Below are 24,881 nucleotides of genomic sequence, written 5' to 3' on the forward strand. Positions count from 1 at the left end.
GTGGGAGGTTCAAAGATGGGTGAGACGTAGTCCCTGACCTCAGGGAACGTATGGTTTAAAGACAAAACGGATCAGCAATTATCTAATTGTGATAGAAAATTAAGAACAACAAGAGGTTATTGAGAGGCATCCCAATAATTCTGACCAGGGGATCAGAGAAGGGTTCATGCAAGGTTGAGCCTGAGAAGGATCTTGAAGGAATAGGACATGCAGGGGTGGATGGGAGGCACTGGGGTGAAAGTGCAATATATTTTAGCCTGGAAGAACTAAATGAGCAAAGGCATGGAATAGAGGAGGGGATGCATCGGTTGAAGGAGCAAGAAGGAAGTCAGTACGGCTGTAGCACGTGGGTGGGAAACACAGAGGGCTGTGGATGGGGAGAAGGCTGACAAGATGAGACGGGACCAGATCCTGGTGAGTCTTCGGTGCCACGCAGGGAGTCAGAGTCACTCAGCAATGATTCAGCAATGGGAAGGAAATGAAGGTTCTTAAAGGAGGGAAATGACATTTTCACACCCATGTGGAAATGGGAGAATTAATACCAGAGACACTGAGACCAAAATGTGTGTCTCTGGTTGAAGAAATTATGACTATTTTAAATTTTTCCCCTTTGAGTCACCTGCAGTTTCTAATTTTCCCATAGTGAATGCGGACGTGTGGTGAAAATTTAAAAATAGAATATATAAAATAGTTTTTAAAGGGTGAGATACACATGGGGGAAAAGGAGGAGGCCAATGAGAGTGGAGTGTCTGCCACTGGTAAGGAAGAACCTGGCTCTGGAGGCCACAGGCTGGAGGCCAGCCAGGAGGAAGCTGGCAAAGAGGGGAAGGAGAGGATTTCATTCATACAGTCTCCCAATATCTGCTGAGTGTTTGCCTTGGGCTGGGCACTGTTCTAGGAACTTGCAATCATCTATTTGTGAAATGGCTGAGAAATGGAGAAACAGCTGCGTGCAGTAAAAGGATGGACAGGGAAGGGCTTTTTTTTTTTTTTTTTTTTTAGGCTATAAGAGATTTGAGTGTGTTTGTAAGCTCAGGGGAAGGAATATGTGGAGAATGAAACATAAAATGTCAAAAACATTGGAAAAGATAAAAGATGAGGTCCAAGAGCCAATCAGAAGGAATAAGGTCAGGTTTGCAAATGCGGTGTGTACGTGTGTGTGTGTATGTGTGTGTGTGTGTATCTGTGTCCCAGAAAATATCTAAATTAGAGAATCTATGAACATCTGTACAAATGGGTACACATGAGCACATTTGGGATCTGAATTTATAGTGACTCCTGAAGATAAAGATTTGGGCAGAATTGGAGGCATTTTTCTCTGCTATCTATAAAAGTGTCCAAGGGCTATTCAGAAATAGGAAACAATATACCACAACCCCAATAAACAAAGCAAGTGAGGAAATGCAGTTTTCCCCACGTTATGTTCCAAAGAGCAGAAAATATTACAAGAGGATGGCAGAAGAACGGTTACACAGGAAAACACGCTGCACGAAGGGTGTGGTGCGAAAGGTAGAAGGTGTGCATGATACTGAGAGTATAGAAGGCTCTGGGAGACCTGGCTGCCGCATGGCTGGACCATCACGTCTCTGGACAGGGATTGATGGATGAGCCTCCCATGTGCTTTGATGTTCCTTATCCCCTTCAAAGTTGCCTATTTTGAAGAATTTGTGTTTGGCCAGAGTTAAATGACCCACTTTGCTTGGGATTTCTCTCCCTGCCTCAGGGAGAGCACAATCCAACTTGTTTCAGGTGACAGCCTCAGGAGACAAGCAGAGGACTTTGAGGAGTATGAGAGCCATTTTTTATAGTCACTTGCTGAAGCTCAGCTGCCCCTCCCAGGAAATGGAAAGATTGAGGCAGGCCCAGGCACTGCAGTCTGTGGCAACCGGGTCAGGAAGGTGCGCTGAAGTTAATTATCCAGGCTGGCATCCCCACAAGCTTGCTTGTTTGGTGTTGCTTCTTTCTTAATCAAGAAGAGACTCCCATGGTGGTGTCTTAATGTAAACAAAGCAATTTGTGACTTGATTAACAAATCAAGGATGGACAAACATGTCCTTTTCTCCCTTCTCCTTTTTACTAGGGACTTGGACTATTTTAAGGAGTGTCTCTCAATGTGAAAGGCAGTGGCTGCCTGAGGTTTGTCTGGTTTGGTGTCTTCCTTTGTTTCTCCCTTCTTACCACATCCACAGCAAGGGATTCATTCCAGGCATTCCATAGAGACTGAACCCATTCCTTCTGTGTCCTGGGAAATGTAAAGGTTGGAAATGCAACCCCCATTAAAAGCAATTCAACATGTGATTTGTCCAGGTGATGAGGTATGTAGCTAATATTAGTCGCTGTGATTTATCAAGAGAATAACTACCTGGTGATAGATTTTTCATGAATGTATCTCAAGCCATCTATCACTGTGACAATGAACTTTTCATATCTGGGCAGGCCTGTGATGGTTACAGAAACCAATAACTCCTTTAATAGAACTGCATGTCCATTAAATTACTGGAGGGAAAGAAAGCAAACAGGAAGCTCTTGCAGCTAAAAAGGGCACAACAAGGGGGAAAAAATAACAAAAAAGATTCTATGACGAGACATTGTGAAAAATCAACACAAAGTTTTTTTTGTTTCGTTTTGTTTTTTTGTCCTTAGAAATTCATTCTACAATGTCTTCTTTTTCTCACAAACACCATCACCCCAGGTTGAAATGAAGCTGCTGTCTCCTGTGAATACACACATGGACAAAGAAGGGCCCTGAGAAATCCCTACCTCATCCTGAACCCTCAGGTCTCACTGGTGTGATGTATTCTCTTAACTAAACTGGTACAGTGCAAATAATGACTTGTACTAGTTTTCTATTTGCAGTTTTAACAAATTACCACAAATTTGGTGGCTTAAATAATATGATTTTATTATCTTGCCATTAGTTCTGAAGGTCAGAAGTCTGACATTGGTTACCGGGCTAAAATCACTGGGGTGCATTTCTTTCTGAAGACACTAGGGAGGAATCAGTTTTCTTTTTTTTTCTAGTTTCTAGAGGCTGCCCAAATTCCTTGGTTTCTGGCCTCTTCCTCTATCTTCAAAGCCAGCAAGGGTGGGTTGAATCTTCCCATCACATGACTCTGACCTCTTCTTTTTTCCTCTTCCACTTTTAAAGACCTTTGTTATTACATTGGCCACTAGGCATAATCCAGGATAAACTCCCTATTTTAAAGGCAGGCAATTTAGCAATCTAATTCCATCTGTAACCTTAATTCTCTTTTACCACATTAACTAACACATTTACAGGTTCCAGGGATTGAGTCATGGACTCATGTTTGCCAGGACATTTTTCTGCTTACCACAGGACTTAAATTTATTTGTTGTTGTGTTTTCTTTTTGTGTTTCTTTGTCTCAAAATAGTAATAGAACAAGCAAAGCGAAGTGACCTCTTAAGGCAGATTCCCCAAACAGATTAGCGTTCAAAGGTCAGCTCTCGCTCTTGCTCCTTGCTGGTCTTGGGCAAGTTACTAACCTCTCTCCAAACCTCAGCTCATCATCTGTAAAATGGGGATACTACAGTCCTCTTACAGAAATTGCCAAGGAGATGGGATGATGTTTGCAAAGCTTTACCATAACACCTAGCATGCAGTAAGTGCTCAATGAAAGTTAAAGTTTTTAAAAAGTTAGAGTAAAAGTTAGAGTAAAAAGGGTGGGAGTGATGAGAGAGAAGAGACAGTATAACCTAGATCTCTGTACCCTGAATCCCCCCAGATGGTTCAGCCTTCCTTGTTGCTCTCCATGGGTCAGATGCTGCTCATAGAAGCCTCTCAGGCTCTGGTGTGGGTGGGGGTGGGAGAGGAAAAGAAAAGTTCAGCTGTCATCTTTGCCGCCCTTGTTCTGTGGTTGCTGTTTTCTTTTCCTTTGCTGCCTCCTTCCATCGCTGGCCCTCCACTGCAGACAGGCCGGGGGATCGAAGCCTCGGTGCAGAGCTGGCTCAGGCTGAGTGTCCCGAAAGGAAGCTGCAGGAGCAGTGGGGAGACTTGCAGCTGAGCCCCGCCTCTGCCAGTTCACAATCACTCACTGAGCCAGCCCAGCACCGTCCAAGCCCTAAACTCCCCGAGGCATTTTGATTAGGTTAGCCAGCGAGAGCCAGGGTCTTCCAGGACTAATTATGCCTGACTTTGCACAAAAGTCACTCTCTGCACAGCCCTTGCCACTGCTCCTGGGGAGGGGGACCCAAAGTCCAGCTAACCCTTCCGCACCAGTGCAGGAGGACACTCTGGTGGTGATCAGGACCTGAGAGGGACGCAAGGAACCTAATGCAGATGGCCAGAAAGCCTGACCTTCCAGAACAGCAGGTTACTTACTGGGTTGACGAAAAAGGCAAAAGTGTTAGCACAGAGTGTTGATAAGGATGCAGGGAATCTCTACATCCTTTGGGAAAGTAAACAGACATCTTCTCAAATTAAAAGCACACATACATACCTTTCTGCCCAGCAATCCAACTTTGACCAAGCCTATTGTATTGAAGAAATTAAAATACTAGTACATAACGTTGTTTCAACAGGAATATTTATGAACACAATACTTACACAGTACAAAAAAACCTAGAAAAACTTAAATATTCATCAATAGAAGAAATTATGCAACCATTTAAAAGGAGATATTTAACTATTGCTCTTGAGGAATTTGGTTGCAGAGAAATACATATTACAATTTTGCAAAAATGAAACAAATCATAACCCAAAGCCAACCTCCATATATGTATGTGTATATATGTGCGTAACAGCACGGGGAAAGGCAAGGAAGAACACACGTCAGGCTGCTACCATTTATTAGTGGAGGGAAGATGTTTTCTTCCCTCTCTGTACTCTTGAATTGCCTCATTATTTACAATAACTTCATTACATTTTTCAGTGTTGGGAGAGGAATTTAAGATAAATGGCGGGAGTGAGCGGGGGTGGGGAAGAGAAGTTGTCAAGGAAGATAGAGGAGAAATTGCATGCTGGGAGAAGCTGGCCACTCTAGTTGGGGGTTTGCAGAAAGCAAAAGCCAGGGGTCTGGCCTGGGCACTGAGGGGGCTGGGGTGGAGTAGACTCTGGGGACGCACACATTGTTGAGCGACCTGGCTATTTGAACTCAAGGAGCTTATCTAGGGCATCCTTTGAGAAGGCCTGTAGTAAGAGGAATTTAAAACGCTTTACCATAAAGAATAACTGCTCCCAAAATATTAAAAGAATGAGGTTCTCAAGGTTATTTTGAAGAATTCGGTGAGATCCACCTGAGGAAATTAAATTAGTACTACCTAGCACCAGGTAACTGGCATGTTGTCCGAAAAAGCTTTACCTATACTGTCTCATTTGATACAAGGTACAATCCTATGAGGTGAGTATGATTATCCTTATTTTACAGAGGAGGAAACTGAGGTATAGCGGGGTTCAGTAACCCGCCCATGGTCACGCCGGTGGGAACAGGAGTCTTCCGGCTCCGAAGTCCTGGCTCTTGGAAGCCACACTAAAGGCTGCGTCCTTCCAGGGCGCAACTCTGGGCGCAAATGTTACACTCTCCTCCCCTCACCCGGTGGGGGTGGAGTGGGGAGAAAGCGCCTTCTCCGTGCGCGTGCCGGGATGGCCGGAGTTCGGTGGGGCCAAGCTGAGGTTCCTCTCCTGGGGCTGGGCAGGGTTTGGGCTAACTCTTCTCCCGCCGGCATTCGGGTTTGGGGGCCGAGGCTGCCCAAGCGTTAACCTCCAAAAGGGCCCTGCAGGGGGTCCTTTCTCTACACTGTTCTTCTCTTGGGTAGTGGAGGGGTTGGTGGGGGAATCACAAGCTACAAGATTACAAAGTTCCTGGACTCCTTAGCCTAGGGAGGTACGATGATTTGGGACCCGGTGTGGAGGTGTGGGCGGGGGGGGGGGTGCTGTGTCTTCCGGAGCCCTAAGCTGGCGTCCTCAGCCGCTCCTTTCCATTCCTGCCCCCCACCCCCAGCTCACCACTTCGTTTTCACGTCTGGAAGGGGGGCGGGAGGCGGTGATGGGGAGGAGACCAACGCTTTGCTTTCCCTTGGTAGGTGTTCTGAGTGGCCAGGGATCCTTCCCTTGCGTGCCCCTGGGTTGGGGCGGTAGGCAGCTCCAGAGGATGGACAGCCAGCGTGAAAGCTAGAGCTCGTGTATTGCAGGGAAAAGTGGGCGTGGCGGGGAGAGAATGGTTGAATACCTTCCTGATATTTACGGAGAATTCGGCAAGGGGGAAAACTCTGGCTCCATCTTTGCCTGACTCATCGGATTTCCTGGGGTGGGCTCCGGGAGAGGGCTGGGGGCTGGCGCTCCTGCCTCGGTCTGGTCCGTCCAGCACCAAGACGCCAGGTCCCCGGCGGCCCTGGCCCTCTGGGGTACTGATTACAGCGGAAAGATCTCTGGGTCCGCAGAAGGAGAATCTGTGTCGAGGTTCTTGTACTCATTTGCTTCTCTGGGGGTCCTGAATAAAAATAAGTCCCTAGGTCATCTTTGTCCCTTAGCTCTCGCCCAGAGCTCTATCTCCGTCTCCAAGTTTCTCCATCATCTCTTTCTGTGTTTCAGGTGATCGCCCACCTCTCTTCCCCTCTAACCCTACTTCCAGATCTTTCTCCCCGTGTGGCCCATTTTGCAGGCTCGAGTCCTTTTTCTCGTGCCAGTTTCCTCCCTCCGTCCGATTTCCTTTCCCACGGGCCCTGGAGTTCCTCGGGCCCAGGCAGGCCTCTGGAACTGGCCTGACATGTTCATAATAAGGATTGTCAGACATGGCACTCAAGTGAACTACCTTGTCTTGAACTTACTCGGACAGGGGATGTAATAAAGGAGGTCCTTCTCTGATCCCAACAGCTCCTCAAAGGCTCGAAGCCAGCCTGAGTGGGGCCACTTGAAGAGCCACGGGCGGTGGGAAGATACGGAGAGGCTACTCCGACATGGGGAGGAGGGGGGTATGGCGATATCCTCTGTGCCTGAAGCCCACTCCGTCCCACTCCCAATACTCCCACCACCCCACCAATGGGGCACGCTTGCCCTGGTTAATATCATCTCCCTGAACGGCCAACAAGGCTAGCAGCTTTGCTGCTTAAAAGCGATAACATCAACAAACATGGAGATGTCATCATGATTAAACAGCAAATTATAGTCGAAGACGGCACGATAATAATCTAAACAATCACCCCCAGAAGGAGAAACGTTCTCTAACGCTCCAGTTGCCGAAGCTGCGTTTCCAAGACTCGCGGCCCTGCGTTCCCAGGGATATCTGCATGCTCACGTGAGCGTGGTCCTCGGCTTGGGACAGACAAGGGAGCCCCAGACAGGACGATAAGGTTTGGAGATTCCCAGGACGATCTGGGATTCCATGCCGTGGGGGCTTGGAAGCGCGTGGAGGGGCTGAGGGGAGAGGGCGCCCTTCCTCTAGGGCGGCCCCGCCTGGGAAGCAGTTGGAACCGCAGTAGGAGCCAGGGGTTCCTAGAGAAGAGCCCTGTTAGGAGAGCAGACGAGCCCGCGCTCCCAGTCCCCGCCCCCTCGCCCCTTCTGCCCCCGCCCTCAGCCTGCCTCTTCCTAGATCTTCTAGGAGATTGATTTCTGAGTAGGAAGCCCGCGCTGCTAGGGGAGGGGCGTCCTCTGTGGGTCGTGGGCGGGGGGGAGGTCTCCCTTCTCTCCGCAGTCGGAGCAGAAGGGCGCCTGCCTTTTATTTTGACAAGCAATGGGTTTAGTTGTGAGCACTTGTTTGCCCCCAATATGTAGAGGAAAAAGATACTGATAGGAGGCGGGGTGCTACGATGGCAAAAATGGAGAAGACCCTCCCTCTTTATCCTGGTTCTCCTCCTCCTTATTAAACAGATTCGTATTTAAGATAGGCACAGACATTCTAATTTGAATTCCAGGGGTTGAACTCCAGTTAGAATCATCCTATTTATACGCAGACCGAAAATAACCATTGAAACGAAACCAACAAAATGCAACTATTTTCCAAAACCCCGAGCGTTTGCTGGTGGGTGACCACCGCGCGCAGGTAGCGCGGATCTGCTTTGGTTTTGACTGAGAACCCGGGTTTTGACTGAAACCTCCGTCGGGAGGAGGGGACTGGGTGGGAGTTAGCGGGCGAAACGATTCCCCGGAGTGGCCCCGAGCGGCGCGTGCGTGAGCGCGCGGCCGTAATATATGCTGCCATTAAGAATCGGTGCAGCTTCCAGCGCTCCGGGCGCGGGGACGCATGTGTTGCTGGAATTCAATCCGTGGGGGGAATGCAGATTGGGCTGCGACCCACTGGGTTTGATTTATGAACTGTTACACTAGCGATTGTTTACACATTACATTTCAGAGCCCGGGCGCACCCTCTCCTCGGCGGGCGGCGGGCTTCTCCGTGCGGGAACCTGCTGCTGCCCCCTTGGTCTCTCTTCATCCTCCTCCCTTCCCCCCTCCCCCCCCCCCGGGCCCCCGCAGCTTCCTCCCACAGCCACCTTCTCCAAGAAATCAGATTTCGATTTCTCTGAACCCAGAGACCTACACGCAGTTCTTTCTCCCCCGCCTACTCCAGGCCTGCAGCCCTGGGACCGGGGTCGCCTCTGCCCCTGTTTACTCCGGAATGTTTACTTCTCTTTAAGGCCATGCGGGGCCTATAAATAGGAGAAGTGGAATCAGCCCTACTGCCAGATCAATAGGGCCCGTCTCCTCGCCATTTCAGCTGAGCTGTCTTATTAATTATGAAAGGATTCACCTGATCCCTGCCAGGGAACACAGCCTCTCGGCCCCTCTGCTGGAGCCCTTAATGGCGGTTCCTTCGCAAGCTGCCTCTGGCCACCGCAGAGGAAGAGGCTAATCGTGGTTAGGGCCGGGCCTTCAAGGATAGTGGTTAGGGCTCCGGCCCGCCTGAGGCGGGGGCAGCCGGCCGGCCACTGTCATTGTCTGCCTGTGCCAGCAAGCCCAATTCCTCTAAATCTCAAAAAGAAAGAATCTCTGCTTTGTAATTAATTAATTTAAAAACTACTTTCATTTTCTCTTTTTTAAGGAAGCACGGTTTCGGGGAAGTGGCCAAGTGGCTTAAGTGAGGAGGGTCTGCTTGAAGGCGGCAGGTTTCCAGCGGGCTTCCTGAAGAGTTGAGCTTATCACCGGCATTCTGTGTCCCTTCAGGTTCCCTGAGAACTGGGTCAAGAAAGCAGGTTGGGGTAGGAAAAAAACGACACCCCCATTTCAAACAATAACTTTTATTTTATACTTCTCTATACTTTGTAGCAAATCTTTTTTTGCTGAATTTAATTTATAATAAACTTTTTAAATTACATCTCTTTTTTTAAAATCAAGGCTCTTTTATGTCAAAATCTTTTTTTAGCTATACTTTAGATTAACATTTAACATCCCCCCCCTTGTGATCTATACCGTTGGATATTCAGGTATTACTGTGTGTGTAACAGCTAAAACAAGAGGGAGGAGGGAAAATAAAGGCAGTGAACTTGGACGGATGCATCAACAACAGCAGATAAAGCTAACCCCTCAGTGACCATAGCAGCATGTCTTCTGGAAGCCTTTACTCTTACCCCAGAGATTTCCTCAGCCCCTTCCCTCTCTCCCTCCTATCCTTCAAACACAAAGCCAACAGTCTGTCCTTTCGCTTTTCTTGAGGAGAAATGTGCAGTGGAAATGATCAAAACAAGATACTGTGGAAGAACGACGTGAGCGTGAATTATTCACCGTATGTTTCGTCCGTGGACATCTCTCTTCAATTCATTCCCCTGGCCTTCTCCTCTCCTCGCCTTCCTATTAGGAGGAGCCCATCATTTTTCATGTTACTAGCATGATTAATATAGTAGGTGGCCCAGGGCCGTTCCTGAGATTCTTTTGCCAACAAAAAAAAAATTAATAATAATAAAATTAAAAAATGGGGTGGGTTTGCCGTTTTCTTATTTGTGTGTGAAGACGGACTAAAGCTGAGGTCCGATTTTGGCTGTGCTTGCTTGCTCACTGATTGGTAACATTTGGCAAATAAAACACAAGAAATCAAACGAAATAAAAAAGAGAATCAGGATTTCCCACAATCCTATATGAGTGTTTTCAGCATCACAGAGAATCACAACGTCCCCAAAGAACTAATGGATCTTCCTCTCGATTTCCGGGAGCATGGAGTGAGTGTGGGTGGGCGCGTGGGGAGAGCTGGCCCCACGCTCAGAAGGAAAGCCAGGTCGCTAAAGCTGCCGAGAGAGATACCAGGAGCACGGGGAACGCCGGGAGCAGGGACCCCGCCGCCCCGTTGCCGCTGCCGCAGAGTTCGAATAAGCTGCCTTGGATGTTGAGGTTTTTGGATTCTTTTCTCAGTTTATCCCACATATCTTTCGCCCCTTCCTGGCAATCCGTAAGGGCTGTGACCGTGCAGCTGTGGAAATCCTCCCAGTATCTGGTGAGGAACAGAACAAAACAGAAGAAGCAGGTTCACTTGGAGCGCCGGGAGGACCCCGGGCTCGAGCCCCTGCGCCTCCCCGCTCGCGGCCCCGCAATCTTCCCGGGGTGTCCCCTCCCTACCTTCTCTTCACCGCCCTGGCGCCTGGGCTGCGCGAGGTCGGGACTCGTGGGACCTCCGCCTACCCCAGAAGCAGCTGTCTAAAGCGGGGGTGGGGGGGCGCCCCCTCCTGACTGGTTTTCCCTTCCAGATGCCGGGAGAGGACTAGGCAGCCGGGAGCCGGGTCGTGCACCCGCTGTGGCGCGCTGGCACCTCGGCCTCCGCAAACAGATTGCTCGCCCTCCTCGGGGAAAGCTAGGAAAACAGTGCTAAGCCTCACAAGCTGCCGCCCATTAATGCCTCTTAGCTTGCAAGATGGGTTACTAGCTGTGAGCACGGCCCTCCCCTCGGGGCTTCTTCCATTCTCCTCCCCCTCGCCCCTTCTGTCTCCCTCCTTCTCCACGCCGCGGTACTCTCGCCTTCGCCCTCATTCTCTCCCTCCACCCACTACCTCTTCGTTTTGTTTTCCGTTCTCCTGATTTTCCCTTTCTTTCTTTTTCCATTCCGTCTGCTTTCCTCTCTTCCGTTCCCCACTTCCTCTTCCTCCTTCCCCCAACCTGCCTGGATCCTCCTTGCTCTCCACAGTTCCCGGCTCAGATTCGGCCTGGAGACTCCTGCCTGCCTCTCTTCTCCCCGGGGTCGGTGAGTGTTAGTGGCCGAGCACCTGGGGCCGGCCTCGTAGCCTTCTTCTGCTCTTGCAAATCCCAGTGCCCCAGGCCTGCGCGTTGGGTCCCTCCTGTTTCTCCCTCCCCAGTTTTTTCCGTGGGCTTGGGCCCCATGGGGCTTCCTCCCCACAGCTTTCAGGATGTAGCGCCAGCCTCCAAGGCCGGAACTGCGGAGAGGGCGTGGTGCCCACCTCTGCCAACCCTCGAGGACCCCCCCCACCCTCTGTCCTCCTCTTGCGGTCGGTTCCCAGAGCCTGGCCCCTAACTCAACCACTTCCTCCTCCCAGGCTCAGCTCCTAGACCCGCCCCCACAACCTTCATCCAACCTGTCCCTTTTGATTGTCCCCTTTCTTCTGAAAACCCAAAATAGATCCTGAGACTAAATATAATCCCAACCCGTGATCGATTCCTGGGGCGCTGTCTCCTTTCAGAGCTGGGTCGATCTGTGCGTCTCTGTAACTCCGGGATGGTGCCCACCTCCCCGGGCCTTGAGCACCAGGTCACAGGGGCCTGCTCTCTACAGGGTTTGGTTGTATTTTCTCCTCTCTCTCCCTTCTGCTGGCTGGCCTGGACTGTAAGCACATTGAAGGCAGGCACTATGTTAATTTATGAGTACTGGAGGGACACAGGGCTTCCAGGTTCCTCAACTTGTAATAAACAGCAACATTTGGACATTAGGAGGCCCAGGGAGGACAGCTTTCCTGCAGAGTGTCTGTGGAATTGCCCCTGCTAAAGGATGCCTAAATTGCTCTTTTTTTAATGCATGCCCAGATGGGGACAGAGTCCTGAGGGACCTGGTAGAGAAGGATAGATTCCACCTGGGGCTGGGCAGAGGTGGGCTTCAGCTCCGTGTTGAGCAACCAGCTCCCCCAACTGAGTACGGCCTGGACCTAGCCGTGGCCTGTGACCTCAGGAAGGAGTTCTCACTTTCCTGTTTTCCAAGACTGAAGTTCTGCTTAAAATTAAAATAGCTTGGAATAAACAAGTTCCACCAAATGACAGAGGACTTGGGAGCTGCTCTATATGCAACCTTTTGTTATTCTTATAGATACATTCTTATCCATCATGAGACTTTTAGAATTAAATGACTTTGTCCCTTTCATGATAGGAAAGCACTAGCCACTTAGCTGCTGTGGCTCCTAGTAGGCACTGGGGCATTTAGGAAATAGAGTAGCAAAATTGACACCACTTAATTTATCAAAACCTAAACAAACATCCGTCCTTCCACCAGTCCCCTTTTCCCCAGGTGGGGAGAGAGGAAAGACTTCACAGTATACAAATGATGCCACAGAAAATGGTCACTCTAACCTCAGGGAATAAGGGGCACAACCTGCCTTGGCTGTTTTGGAACAGTTATTGTGGGGGTGGGGGAACACAGCTGTTTTTTGCAAAATAAAAGAATGGGTGTTGCAGAGGATGGGGGTGTTTTCTAAGGTCTGCAGCATCTAAATTGCTGCAGGTCCACTGCAGTAGGGCTCTGCTGGTTACCTTATTGCTAGTGGGAGCAGTGCTTTCCAGCCAAGCTCTGAGAAAACAGCACTGGGCCTGGCTATGAACTACTACCCATCTCTCTTTACCTTTGAAGCTGTCCAGGTCTGGGGACACCGTGCAGATGTGCAAGGGGGCAAGGGAAACAAGGAGAGGGCCTATTCCAAATCTCGGAATCTGCTGTAAACTTAAAGCGACTATCACTGGACCACCACCTGGACTTACTCTTTTTGGGTAAAGTCACTGGCACACAATAAGATAGCGTTTCAGCCTGTCTCCTAGAAACAGGGAGACCCGTGTCTCCTTGCCTGTGCCGGCATTTCCTTGGTGTGTATTAGAGGGGGGTTTTGTCACGAGAAATGGACAGAAGAGACGAGTGACTTTCCCTTTAGGCGAATGTAGTATTACCCCAAACACTCCTCAAATCCAAACTAACTGTTCTTCAGAGAATACCTGGTAGGTCACTCGTTCACGCAAGAGCAAAGAATGATCAAGATTGCTACAAGGCAGAGAGATTTTGCAGCACCAAGAACTGGTAGCTATTCTTCATGCCCCTTGCCCTGGGTCCCAGCACGCTGAGCATGCGCACCTCTGTGCAAGCCTGTGAGGCCGCGTAGAGCTGGGACTGGGTCTATATTGAAGGATCCTCCTCTATATCCCACCCCAGGCTGTGGGATCCCCTTGGGAAGCGCAGGTTCTAACCCGGGGGCCTGGTCCTAGGCCTGGGGGTTGGAGCCAGAAGGCAGGAGTGAGCCGATTCGGATTCGCCCTGGCGCTGAACGCTGAGCGCAGGCGGGGAGGCTCGGCACTCTCCGACCTCAGTAGCGCCCCCAAAACCGAAGTCCAGCCGGCCAAAGAGGACACTTACGTGCACACGGTCTTGATGTTCGTCTTGTCGTCCAGGCCTTGCGGGTAGTTGGCCATGCTGTCGCCCAGCTTGAGCAAACAGTCCGAAAAGCCCTTGAAGACCGCATCGCACTTGCCCGCTGCTCTCACGGCCTGCACCAGATACGCTGCGGGGAGGAGGGAACACCGGTCAGCAGCGCCACGACACCGCCCTGCTGCCCCACTGCCCTTCCCTGCGAGACCTAGGCTCCGCGCGGCCTCGTCGCATCGGGCGGCCTCTCCCAGCGCCCAGCCTCGGGGCTCGCCAATGTTAAAGGTGAATGAAAGACTTGACCCAGGAATGCCCGACCTGCAGCTAACGCTGTGTCTAGTGCAAATTGTCGGTGTGTGAGCAGGTGTGGGTGGGTGGGAGGTAGGTGAGTCCATTCCTTTCTTCCAGCTCCCTCCCGCATCTCGCGCCATATCTTTTTCTGTTTCCATCGCCCCCTCTTCTCACCTCCCTCATCCCTTTTATTTCTCTTTCTCCTCACTCCCTCCTTCGTCTCCCAACACTTCCCCAGCAAGCCCTGTCACAGCTCTCGCAATGCGATCTTCCATTTTGAGGTGACAGAAGGGGTCTCGGCTGCAGCGTGCGGGGGCGAGAACGGGGTGGGGGGACGACAGGGCGTGGGGTCACGCAGCTGAACCCAACGCTACATCACGAGAATAAGCCTCAGGCCTGGCGCTCTGTCCTTGGTGGGCGCTCAGCAAACACTGCTGAATGAATGAACGAATATAGTCCCTGGAAGCCACCAGCAGTTACTGAAATGGATTGTTTCATTATAAAACCGATTGCCTACCGTGGACTCTGTATTCCGAGTGAGACCCTCGGATACACCCTCTCCCGCCCCACTGGAAAGAGGGCAGCCTAGATGTCCTGAGACCTGGCGCGGATGATGAGTGGTCTGGAGCAGACAAGGCCAGAGGCCGGGCGGGGTCACGGATGAGTCTGCCCGGGTCACCTCCGCAAAGGCCAAATCCACGAGCCTCTTTCTCTCCTCCTCCTCTGTCCGCCACTCAGCTTCCCAGACACCCTTAACAACCCACCCGCCCGCCAAAAAGCCCGCCTCCACTCCGGACGGCAGCGGGGAGAGGCTGTTCTTCTCCAGGTCCCAGCCCTGCTGCTGAAAGTGAGCTCGCCGCGGCCCGGGGCTCCCGGCCCCAGCTCAGGACTCCCTGCAGAGAGCCGGCAGGGATAAAAGCTGAGCGGCGGGAGGAGGAGGAGGAGGAGGAAACACAGGCCGCACCGAGGTCCAAGCCCCTGGCCTCTGGACGGCCAAACCCCGAGGCGCGCCGGGGTTTGGAAAGACAGGTACCAGGCTGCGGGCGCGCGGCAGTGGCCATCTCTTTCCGCCCAGAGGCCGACGAACCCGGCTGGAGGCTGAGTGCCTAGCGGCCCAAAGCAGCCCGGGCGCGGGGAGGGTGCCAGAGAAGCACAGCTTTAGGGCGGGGAAGAAAGGGTGAATCTCAGAATCGAAATCCGCACTGGCGCCCACGACCCTGGGAGCCGGCCTGGTCCTCAGCAGCTTTCTGGCGGCTGCGCTTGTATGTGAATGTGTACCGGGAGGACCGGACACCTCAATCCCCCGGCCCCCAACGCGGGCGCCTGTCCGCGAGCGCCGGGCCAGACGCCGAAGAGGAAGGTGACCGAACCCGTAGCAGCTTCCGAGAGCGTACCGTTTGCAAATTGCTGCAGGAAGAGCGAGGCGGGCCTTGCGCTTTTTAATCCGGAACGGGAAGCACTGGGGAAGGGACCAAGGTTAACTTCGACCTCCGCTGGGGCAGATACGTAAACCTTCTTAAACCTCCAAGTTCACCTTACAGCGAAAATTAAATACCCTCGCGACTACAATACTAACAATTCGAACACTGACTTAAAATCCTAAGAATAAACGAATCTTTGTTCTTATAGAACTCGTTCGAAATGGAAATACACTCCACGCATCTTCCTCTATAACGCATGTCACAAATACAGCTTTGCAGAGAAGAAACGAAATAAAGTCCAATCTTCCCGTCCACGTCTCTCCCTACCCCTTGCCTACACCCCCAAAACTCAGTGGCGAAAGAAGCCCCTAAAATGCATTGACATTTTTTAAGGAGAATTGGGGCTCGCCGGGGGCGGGAGCGCTCTTGTCACGTTATCTTCCCAGGCGCTGCTGGAGAAGACCCTGCACACCGCGCATGTGTGAGTGTGTGCGTGTGTAAAATAAGTCGTGAACATTTCTGTCTTTTAAAACTGTGACTCCTTGGACTCTAGCCTTCTCTGGGAGGCCGGGAGGCTGCGCGCGGGACGGATTTTGCAGGCGCACGCGTCCCAGCAGGTCGCAGGCCGTGTGTCCCTCGCTGTCCTTCCTGAACCCCGCTTAGGCGAGGCTCTGGTGGGTGACCCTGGCTCCTTCCCTGTCCTCTCTGCCGTCCCCTTCTTGTGCGGTTTCCATCCGTTCATTCATTCGTTCGACCTCTCATTCATTCCGAACTTCCTCCTGCTGCGTCTTCTTTCGTGTTCACCACACTCTTCTACCTCCCCGCCCCTCCCAACCCCCACTTTTCTTGCCAAATGTCAATGATTTGGGACAGCTCCCAGCCATGAATTAATAAAGACCGAGGTTCTGGTGCAGGAAAGGGCAGACATTCGGGAACAAATACGCTCAATTTCAATTCCACAGCCAACAAATAGTCATTTTTGGACCGAGGTTAATGTGTTCAAAACGCGTCCCTCAGGCACGACCACCGTCTTTTTTTTTTTTTTCCCTCCAAACCTCTGAAAGTAAGGTTATTTCCTACCGGGAAAACAGAGTCCCAAATCTTGTCCGATTAAAATTTCTATCTCAAAAACAGCTCTGTCTCCTGCTCTCTAAAAATTCAAAGGTTTATTGCAAAATGCCACATTCACTTATTTCCAACATTTAAGGAATTTGCTGCCATTAGAAATATTATTTACAGCAGCTCTTTTCACTAATGTCAAAGATTCACAACAACCAGATTTAAAGCATTGCCATTTTTTAGAATTAAAGGAAAACACCAATATCCTGCATTCACACACTCTAAAATCCGTATAATGTTTCTGCATTATAAAATCTCAAAATCATGTCAGTTGCATAAAACCCCACTGCAAAGAATCCATTTTAATGTCTAGAGAACTCCAAACCTTGTTTCCTTCACATTTCTTATGGAAAAAACATGTTATGCATTCTTCTTTCTTGCCCCAAACCAATTACCTAAAGCACCCCCTCCCCCCCCCAATACTGCAAGGATTTGTCTGCAAAGAATGCCACAGCCTGAACTGATAGGAGGTAACAATTCCGTTTCAGGAGTTTCTTTATTCCCCCCTGTTGTCCATTCTATTAATAACCTGCTTCACTTTCACTTTTAGGCCACGTTAATTAATGTTCTGACCCAGTGTCAGAGAAGGGGGTTTTCTAGTGCCCTCTTCTATATATTTTCTTCATTCTGGATGGTAAAAATGTGAACTTTAAAAAGACCCTTGACAGCGTAACTACGACTCAACATTCCTTAACATAAAATGGGGAATAAATAAATCCTTCCACAACCAACCCCAAACAAAAATAACAAACACCCGACATGACATATTCCAAACACTTCTTAACCCTTTCCTATATATAAAATGCAGACACCAATGTGTAAAGTAGCAGGCAAATGCATCTAGAAAAGTATATCTATGTGAATTTGGCTGAATTCATCCTCTTCAATGGTAAGCATGTTAAAATATATGGTCTAAAGTTCCCTATCACTCTCGATTTGCCCACCAGCCGGGTCTGCGGTGCAAACGCTGCAGCTAGGATATAGAGGGGAGGAGGGGTGGGAGAATGACAAAGTTCTAAATGCAGCAGTCTGAGCCCTGGAATATCTTTGCTTTCTGCACTTAAACTTTCCAGTCCTGGCTGCCTAGCCATTTTGTTCCTGCATTCACCTTTCGACTCTTCAAAATAATATCTTGCAGTATCGCAGGGGCCAGTACATTGCCCCAGAGCGCACCAAACCTGGTATAAACCCAGAAAGGGAAGCAAAAATGGATGTGTGCTTTGGAAAAAGGGGGAAAAAACCCTGTCCAGAAAATGTCCGGCCGCACACATTTCCTGGCAAACATTTGGAATCTATAGCTTTAGGAAAAACCGATCTGGGACGCGCTAGTCCCCAGGAACTGTTGCCCCCACCCTCGGGGGTTTGCCGGCTTCTCCGCACCCTGGGGCGGCTGCGGGCCCGCTAGTCCCCCTCCGCGCCTCGGGCCGGGGCAGGCTGCCTCCCGCCTCCAGCCTGCAGCCGGGCTGAGCGGCCACTTACCTATTTGCACCGCGAGGATCAGTGAAATATATCTGCCGTTCAACTTAAGTCCCATCCTACGTTTAGTCAAACCATTTGCGACCGCAGACCTTTAAATAGTTAGTTTAGAGAACGCGGGGGAAAGCCGAAAAATAGGCATTGCCAACAAGTTCCGGGAGCGACAGAGACTTTATGCACGGGGAAGGCAGAGGGAGGAGAGAAAGAGAGGGAGCGAGGAAGAGACAGAAAGAGAGAGAGAGAGAGAGAAAGAGAGAGAGAGGCTGGGGGGGGAGAGCTGGGAATGGTTCACTCCATTAGAAGGGGGCGGAGGAAGTACAGCCTCACGCCCACGAGCAGGCCTGACGTGGGGGATGACACGGAATGACTTTTTTTTTTAATATAGACACCTTGGTAGAGAATCGCCATTTATAGTCATCAGAAGCTGGAATTAATCAGATATCTCCAATTAATGTGCGATCTGAACGAAATTTTGCCTCACGGGGGTGAGCACTTTCCTATTCTAGCGGTCACCCCTGCCTCTTCCTCGTTCCGGGGGCCCCCCAACCCCGCCCCCTCCCTGCGCAGAACAGGGGCTCCCCCTCCCTTCCCCGCCAGGAGCTGGGGAGTCCTGGCGCGCCCACTCGATTGTTTCAACCTGCTCCCTCTCCTCCATCAGCACCACAGAGAATCCAGCCCTCTCTCTACGATGCAGGGGGCTTTAAAAGAGCGGGAGAGGGAAAAACAGCTAAGCTAGCTCGATTAATTCGAAAGCCCTCCTCGGCCGCCCGCCCCCTGCGCTTGTCTACCCTCTTTTTCTCCAACCCAGCAGCTGAGCTATGGGCGCAGCCTGGAGCGCGTGAGCACGCAGCCCGGCCCCCCGCACGAGCACACACACACACACACACACACACACACGCGCGCGCGCTCGCGCGCGCGCACGCCCGCCAGCCGCGCCGAGCGCCCCCATGCCCGCCCGCACACAAGGCACGCGAGCGCGCGCACATGCCCAGGCCCCGGGGGTTTGGTTTGCACACGTGGGGCCCCAGAAATAAACACCGAATGTCCTCTGTGAATTTTACCACCTCCGACGCCCCAGCGGGCCGCAGGCCGCTTCAAGGGACACAGCGACACCTGTTTTAGGGGGCGAGTAGGGCACCGGGGAAGGAGCCTCTGATAAGACAATTTTCGGATACTAGTGATTTACCAACCAACTCTCAGCGCTTTAGGAAATTTCCAATGCAAGCGCTAGTGTGCGGACTTCTTTCTAATCTTGATGCGCGTCTTGGGCTTATTTATTGGGCTACACACACACGTACCCACACGCACAGACGTACGTCACGTACGCACACGCACACCCGGACCCACACACACCTGCACTGTCTTTTGATGCTCAGGCACAGACCCTGTGTAGGTGTAGCCTACCCTGCAACAAAATACTTCTGCAGCTGGGTTTGTGCTCGGTGCAAGGTGCTATCGACGACAGCTTGTGTCAAAACCGAAAAATTAGCAGGGCTATTTCCTTTCTAAACGCCTTTAAGCTCTGGTTTTCTTCCTTTCTTCTGCACCAAACAGAAAAAAGTCTAAATTGTAGCGTCTTTAATAAAATGCTAAAGAAGGCATTGGCCAACTTTAATCCTTAAGCCTGTGGCGAGAAAAAAATGAAAACGACCCACCAAATTTTGCCAAACTATACTAGAGGACGTCAAGATGTCAAACTGTAGAAATGCAAACGGATTAAGGAGAAGCATTGAATTTGCTTCTCCAGGCAGCGTGCCCTCTAGGGCCAATCTTGCCGTCCCCATACTCAGACATTTGGAGACGCATAGACAGAGAAAGGGGGAGAAAGGTGCAAAATAACGGGGGTAGGACAGGCTGTGGAGGGTAAGGGGCTGAGGGGGAGCTGCGGGGGTCCTACTGCAGCACTTGGTGACGTGAGGTGTCTGCAATGTGCGGCCCCTTACCCACGTCCCGCGGGAGCCGCAGACTCCCATGCAGCCTCACTGGCCCTGGGGGCGGAGTCACGTCTCCCCGCCCCTGGTTATGTCACCGGCCTGCGGGCGGGGCGGTTGGGGGCTCGCCTTCCGGCGTCCAGGGGCACGGTGGCGGCCCCGGGTGTTTCCTTTCCCCGAGCTCGGAGGCTCCGGGAAGAACCGAAAACGTGGGCGGACAGGGGGCGGGACGGGGGCTGGTGGCGAGAGGGGGGCGTTTCTCTGACCCGCCCCCGACGTCTTCCAATGGCAGGGCGGGAGGCTTTCCAAGGGGCGGAGCCTCAGGGGGTTGCCACGCGGCCCGGCCCACTGCTCCGCCCCCCGCTCGGGGTTCCGCGTGGGGCCGGCCCAGCTTTCCCGGACCTGGCCACCAGCTGAGGGCCTCCCACCTCGCTCAGACTCGTGCAGAGCCCAGGCTTGCGGGTAGCTTAAGGTTTTTTGCCCTCAACGTCCTTGCCTTCCTCCTGCTTATCCACCTGGGATCTTCACAGCATCATTTTCTGGGATCCTCTCCAACCCCTCCCCTATAACTCTGAGCGTGGGGCGCTAGGGATGTGGAGTAGGCAGGGCTGAGGGCCTCAATGAAGCGGGTGAACCCACGCGCGTGCGCACAGCCGCCCGCACCGCGCCCCGGGCCGGTCCAGTTCTTGCCCTTGGGACGTAGCTGCACCGCCCCGCCCTACCCCGGGAGGGAACCTCCGCCGACTTTTTCCTCTCTTCACTTTCCTCCCCAGGCGTCCCAACCTCCCTCATAGGCCTGCGTCTTTTTTAAAGTGAAGAAGAGAGAGGCAAACAGAGTTGGTATTCTACATAAATGATTTTCTGGGTAGATAGATGCATTTTCTTTTTAAAAAAATTCTTATCTTTTAAATTACAGGTCGTTCTGCAGTCCAGGCTCCATGCAGAGTTGATTCTTAGTAGTTCTTTAATTACAGGATATTGCAGTTCATTGTTGTGAACGCATGCTGTCTGGGAACGGTAGCATCCATGGCTGGAGGTGGCTTTGGAGAACGTTCCCTCTTTTATTAATGTGAAAAGCTCATCTCACATCATATTTGAGGTTGAAGGTGCAGTGGGAAGAGCAGTGAACAGGGGCAGGGAAACCCAGCTCACAGGCTGACTCCCACACTTTGGAAAATGAAGGAGAGTGGACTATGAAGTAATTTCCAAAGCTGTTTTCACCTTTGAAATTTTGTGAACTAAGGATTTTCTAGAATTCTGTGAATGGGATTAGGAGTGGAAATGCACAATCCAAAGAATAAAATCCGTGCAAGAGTGCTTTTTATAAGCCACCTTCTTGCAAAGAACGTATTTCTTTTTGATAAGCAATTTTGTTTAAAGAAACAAATACAGTTCAGGAGAGGGAAAAAGTCACAGGTGCTGTTTGGGTCTGCATGTTGAATTGAGCAAAGTAACTCCCAAAAGTAAGTCTACATAATTAAGGCAATAAATATGCAAAGCTCCTTATCCCTAGAACGGACAGAAAGAGACTATGTCTAATTTTAAGCCTGGTGGGCACCAACTTCCTTTCTCAGTTCATGCCGCTACAGCCCCAGTCTGGCGGAGCAGTATGCCAGTTGATTCCCCAACTCCTGCTATGAATCCATCATAGGTCGGCTTTCCAGAAGCTACCATCTCGAGAAACAACCCTTTGAAATTATTTGCAAGAGCAGTTGTCAAGGCCACTAGGAAATTCCATGTTTGTATTCTAGGTCAGAAAAAAATCCTCTGCTCTATTAGAATACATTGGTCTAGCAATACGTCTCTCTCATAAATTTAGTCAGCCATTTATATATCTTCAGCTAAAACCTTTAGTCAAAATGTGAATTTATATGTACATAATTCTTTTCATTAAAATGGTAACTATACTGTATTTAAACAATCACATGGATTACGAGAGGAAGGAGATTTTTGTGGAGGTATGTACATTGGTAGAGGTCCCAGTAAAAATCTACTTCGGGAGGCCTGGGTCTACCCTTGCATCTGTGGCTTGGTAAGGTGATTTTTTTCACTCTCTGGTCTTGAGACTCTTTACAAAATTAGTTGAAACTTCAAGGCTTTGCTGGCCGGGCGCAGTGGCTCACACCTGTAATCTCAGCACTTTGGGAGGCCGAGGCAGGCAGGTCACCTGAGGTAAGGAGTTCAAGACCAGCCTGGCCAACATGGCAAAACCCCATCTCTACAAAAAATACAAAAATTAGCCGGGCATGGTGGTAGGCGCCTGTAATCCCAGCTACTTGGGAGGCTGAGACGGGAGAATCACTTGAACCCTGGAGGCAGAGGTTGCAGTGAGCTGAGGTCATGCCATTGCACTCCAGCCTGAGTAACACAGCAAGACTCTGTCTCAAAAAAAAAAAAAAAAAAAAAAATTTTAAAAATTGAACTTGATTTTAATGCAGAAATTTGAATTCCAGGAGCAAATGCTAAATTTGAAATATAGAAGTGTGATTAACTTCCATCTCAAAAATAAACACTTTATTTAAAACAAATCAATGTTTTTATTATGAAATATACACACAGAACAATACACAAAACAAGCACGCACAATTCATTGATTTATGACAAAGGGAATGCCCTATGTGGTCCCCACTCACACTGAAACAACTGGAAGAGGCATGACAACTGAATGCTACCTGTATTCCTGGATAAGATTCTAGACAAGAAAAGACAGAGATATCGTTGGAACAGCAAGCAAAATTTCAATGAAGTCTGTGAATTAGGCATTAGTTTTGCACCAATGTTGATTTCCTGATTGGAGAATTGTGCTGATTACAGAAGAAAGTGTCCTTGTTTGGAGCAACATATACTAAAGTTTTTAGAGTGACAAGACATCATACCTGTAGCTTGCTCTCAAAAGGTTCAGAAAAAGGAATATTGCTAATGGGGATAAATACAAAGCAACGGAATACATGTAGCAAAATGTTACTAATTGATGACTATGTAGCTAAAGGGGTATGCAAGTTCTTTGTATTGTTCCAGCATTTTTTCTTTAGGTTGAAAGTCATTTCAAAATAAATCATTTGAAAAAAAAAAATCAACTCCAGGTGGGTTAAGGACTTAAGTATTCAAAGTAAAGCTTTGAAATACGAAGTGAAGCACTCGGTTGAATATTTTTAAAACTTTTAAAAAGCATGAATTGAAAAAGATTAATAAATTTGATCAGAATTAATGAAAAACTTTTGTCTGTAAAGTAATGTAAATGAAAGAGCAAATTACAAACTCACAAAAATTAGTCTCAAGAGCTTAAGAACTTCCCAAACCAATTTTTTTTTAAAGAACACACACACCCACACACACATACACCCTAAAATAAGTTTCACAGAAGAAAAATCAGCAACATGGTCCAAACTGGTTTAACATTCAAAATTTACAGTGTGTCACAGTCTTTGATGCCCTGGATGGTTTCAGGGATTGCAGGGATTACATTCTAGGATGACCTTACCGTGGTCCATCTGATTTTTCCTCATGACCATCCTCAGATCCTGAAAATTAGGGTGGGATTACCCCAGAGACAAAGCTGTGTTCTTTTCAACGCATCTCATTGGGATGAATTATGTCACCACGTTGACCCGTTCCACCACAGGTGATGTTAACTTGGTTTGGTGTCTGCCAGGTTTCTCTTCCTTAAATTCACAGTTTCCTCCTTTTGTAACTGTATGTGGAAGTAATTTGTATTTGAAAGTGTTCTGGGATTATGCAGATATCCTAGCCCTCATCAACTCCCCCACCCTACAGCCTTGGTATCTATTCACCACTCCTGTGTGAATCAACCACATCTATAGTGGTTTCCAAATGGTGGTTCCTCACTTCTTTAAATGTATTATTTGGCATTTGACTGTAGGGAAGAGATTTCCTTGTTCATTTATTTATTTCTTTGTTTGTATCAGTATAAACTCATAGATTTCTATTCTATTTAATGTGCTAGAATCTATTCTTATTATTTTGATGCTTATATTTTTCCCTATATAGCCAGAAGGAGCCCTGCCAGCTGATTTCTGTGTTCTTTCAGTGTATCCTGATTCTTCATTGAGAATTCTTACTTTTTGATGCAAAAAGATATTCAAGGCTCATTTTATCCTGACCTAGCCCTGTGTCATTTCTCCAAAAGTTTCAAAAACAAGGTTTAGGCCCTGGCAGTGCTCATCGCTACCAGTGTGTCATTGCTCTGGGCCCTCTCAGAAGATAGAGGTAGGAATCCAAACATGTATATGTACGCACATGTTCCTACCCCCTCCACACACTTCTCTATTTCTATACCTGGAAAAGATATTACAGGCTGGGGGCGGTGGCTCACGCCTGTAATCCCAGCACTTTGGGAGGTGGAGGTGGGAGGATCACAAGGTCAGGAGATCGAGACCATCCTGGCTAACACAGTGAAACCCCGTCTCTACTAAAAATACAAAAAATTAGCCGGGCGAGGTGGCGGGCGCCTGTAGTCCCAGCTACTCGGGAGGCTGAGGCAGGAGAATGGCGTGAACCCCGGGGGGGCGGAGCCTGCAGTGAGCCGAGATCGCGCCACTGCACTCCAGCCTGGGCGACAGCGAGACTCCGTCCACCCCCGAAAAAAAAAAGATATTATAAAACTGAATTTATGTGGATACTTTGTCTGTTGGTCAAAGTCACTACCCAATGACCACACGTTATAACACCCCCTGTCACCTCAAGGATTCTCATAGTTTTCTCTCTAGTTTCTTCAGAGTCGACCTTGGGGTTGGGACCAGCAGCTCACTTGTCCAGGACTGTAATATTCTGGTTATCGTTTTGATATTAATTTATAGCTAAACTGAAATGTAGTTAGAAACTATATGTTGCATGGTTTCAACTTTTTTTGGGAAATTTTTTTGGTGTATTTTAAAATAACATGTTTTCTATAATATTTGGTTTTAGCATTTTTTTGAACATTATTAGGTCAAGTTTGCTGATTATGTTTTCAAATATTCCATATCTCTACTGATTTTTATGTATTCACTTTTTCAGTTACTGAGAGCTTTGTTGAAAATATAATGATTTTGGATTTGTCTATTTTTCTTTCAGTTTGGTTAACTTTTGTTTTATATTAGATGCCTACAAATTTAGAATTTTATAACTTCCTCTTGAATCT

The 24,881-nt window shown here is 49.4% G+C and overlaps 1 protein-coding gene and 1 long non-coding RNA gene across 2 annotated transcripts; one reads left to right on the plus strand and one right to left on the minus strand.

Annotated features, from left to right (window-relative positions):
• Positions 1–7,182: 7,182 nt before the first annotated feature.
• LOC115836341 lies at positions 7,183–9,863 on the plus strand. The gene is made up of 2 exons (XR_004031355.1): positions 7,183–7,306; positions 8,992–9,863. It is a non-coding gene; the product is annotated as an uncharacterized LOC115836341 (long non-coding RNA).
• NRN1 (neuritin 1) lies at positions 9,172–18,507 on the minus strand. Its single transcript, XM_030817261.1, has 3 exons — positions 17,814–18,507; positions 13,495–13,639; positions 9,172–10,371 (listed from the first exon to the last, which is right to left on the minus strand). Exons 1-3 carry the CDS (start codon positions 17,866–17,868, stop codon positions 10,143–10,145), a joined length of 429 nt encoding a protein of 142 aa, XP_030673121.1. The 5' UTR covers positions 17,869–18,507; the 3' UTR covers positions 9,172–10,142.
• Positions 18,508–24,881: the final 6,374 nt, after the last annotated feature.

This window comes from Nomascus leucogenys, chromosome 8, assembly GCF_006542625.1.
Source record: "Nomascus leucogenys isolate Asia chromosome 8, Asia_NLE_v1, whole genome shotgun sequence".
In the NCBI taxonomy this organism is placed as follows: domain Eukaryota; kingdom Metazoa; phylum Chordata; class Mammalia; order Primates; family Hylobatidae; genus Nomascus; species Nomascus leucogenys.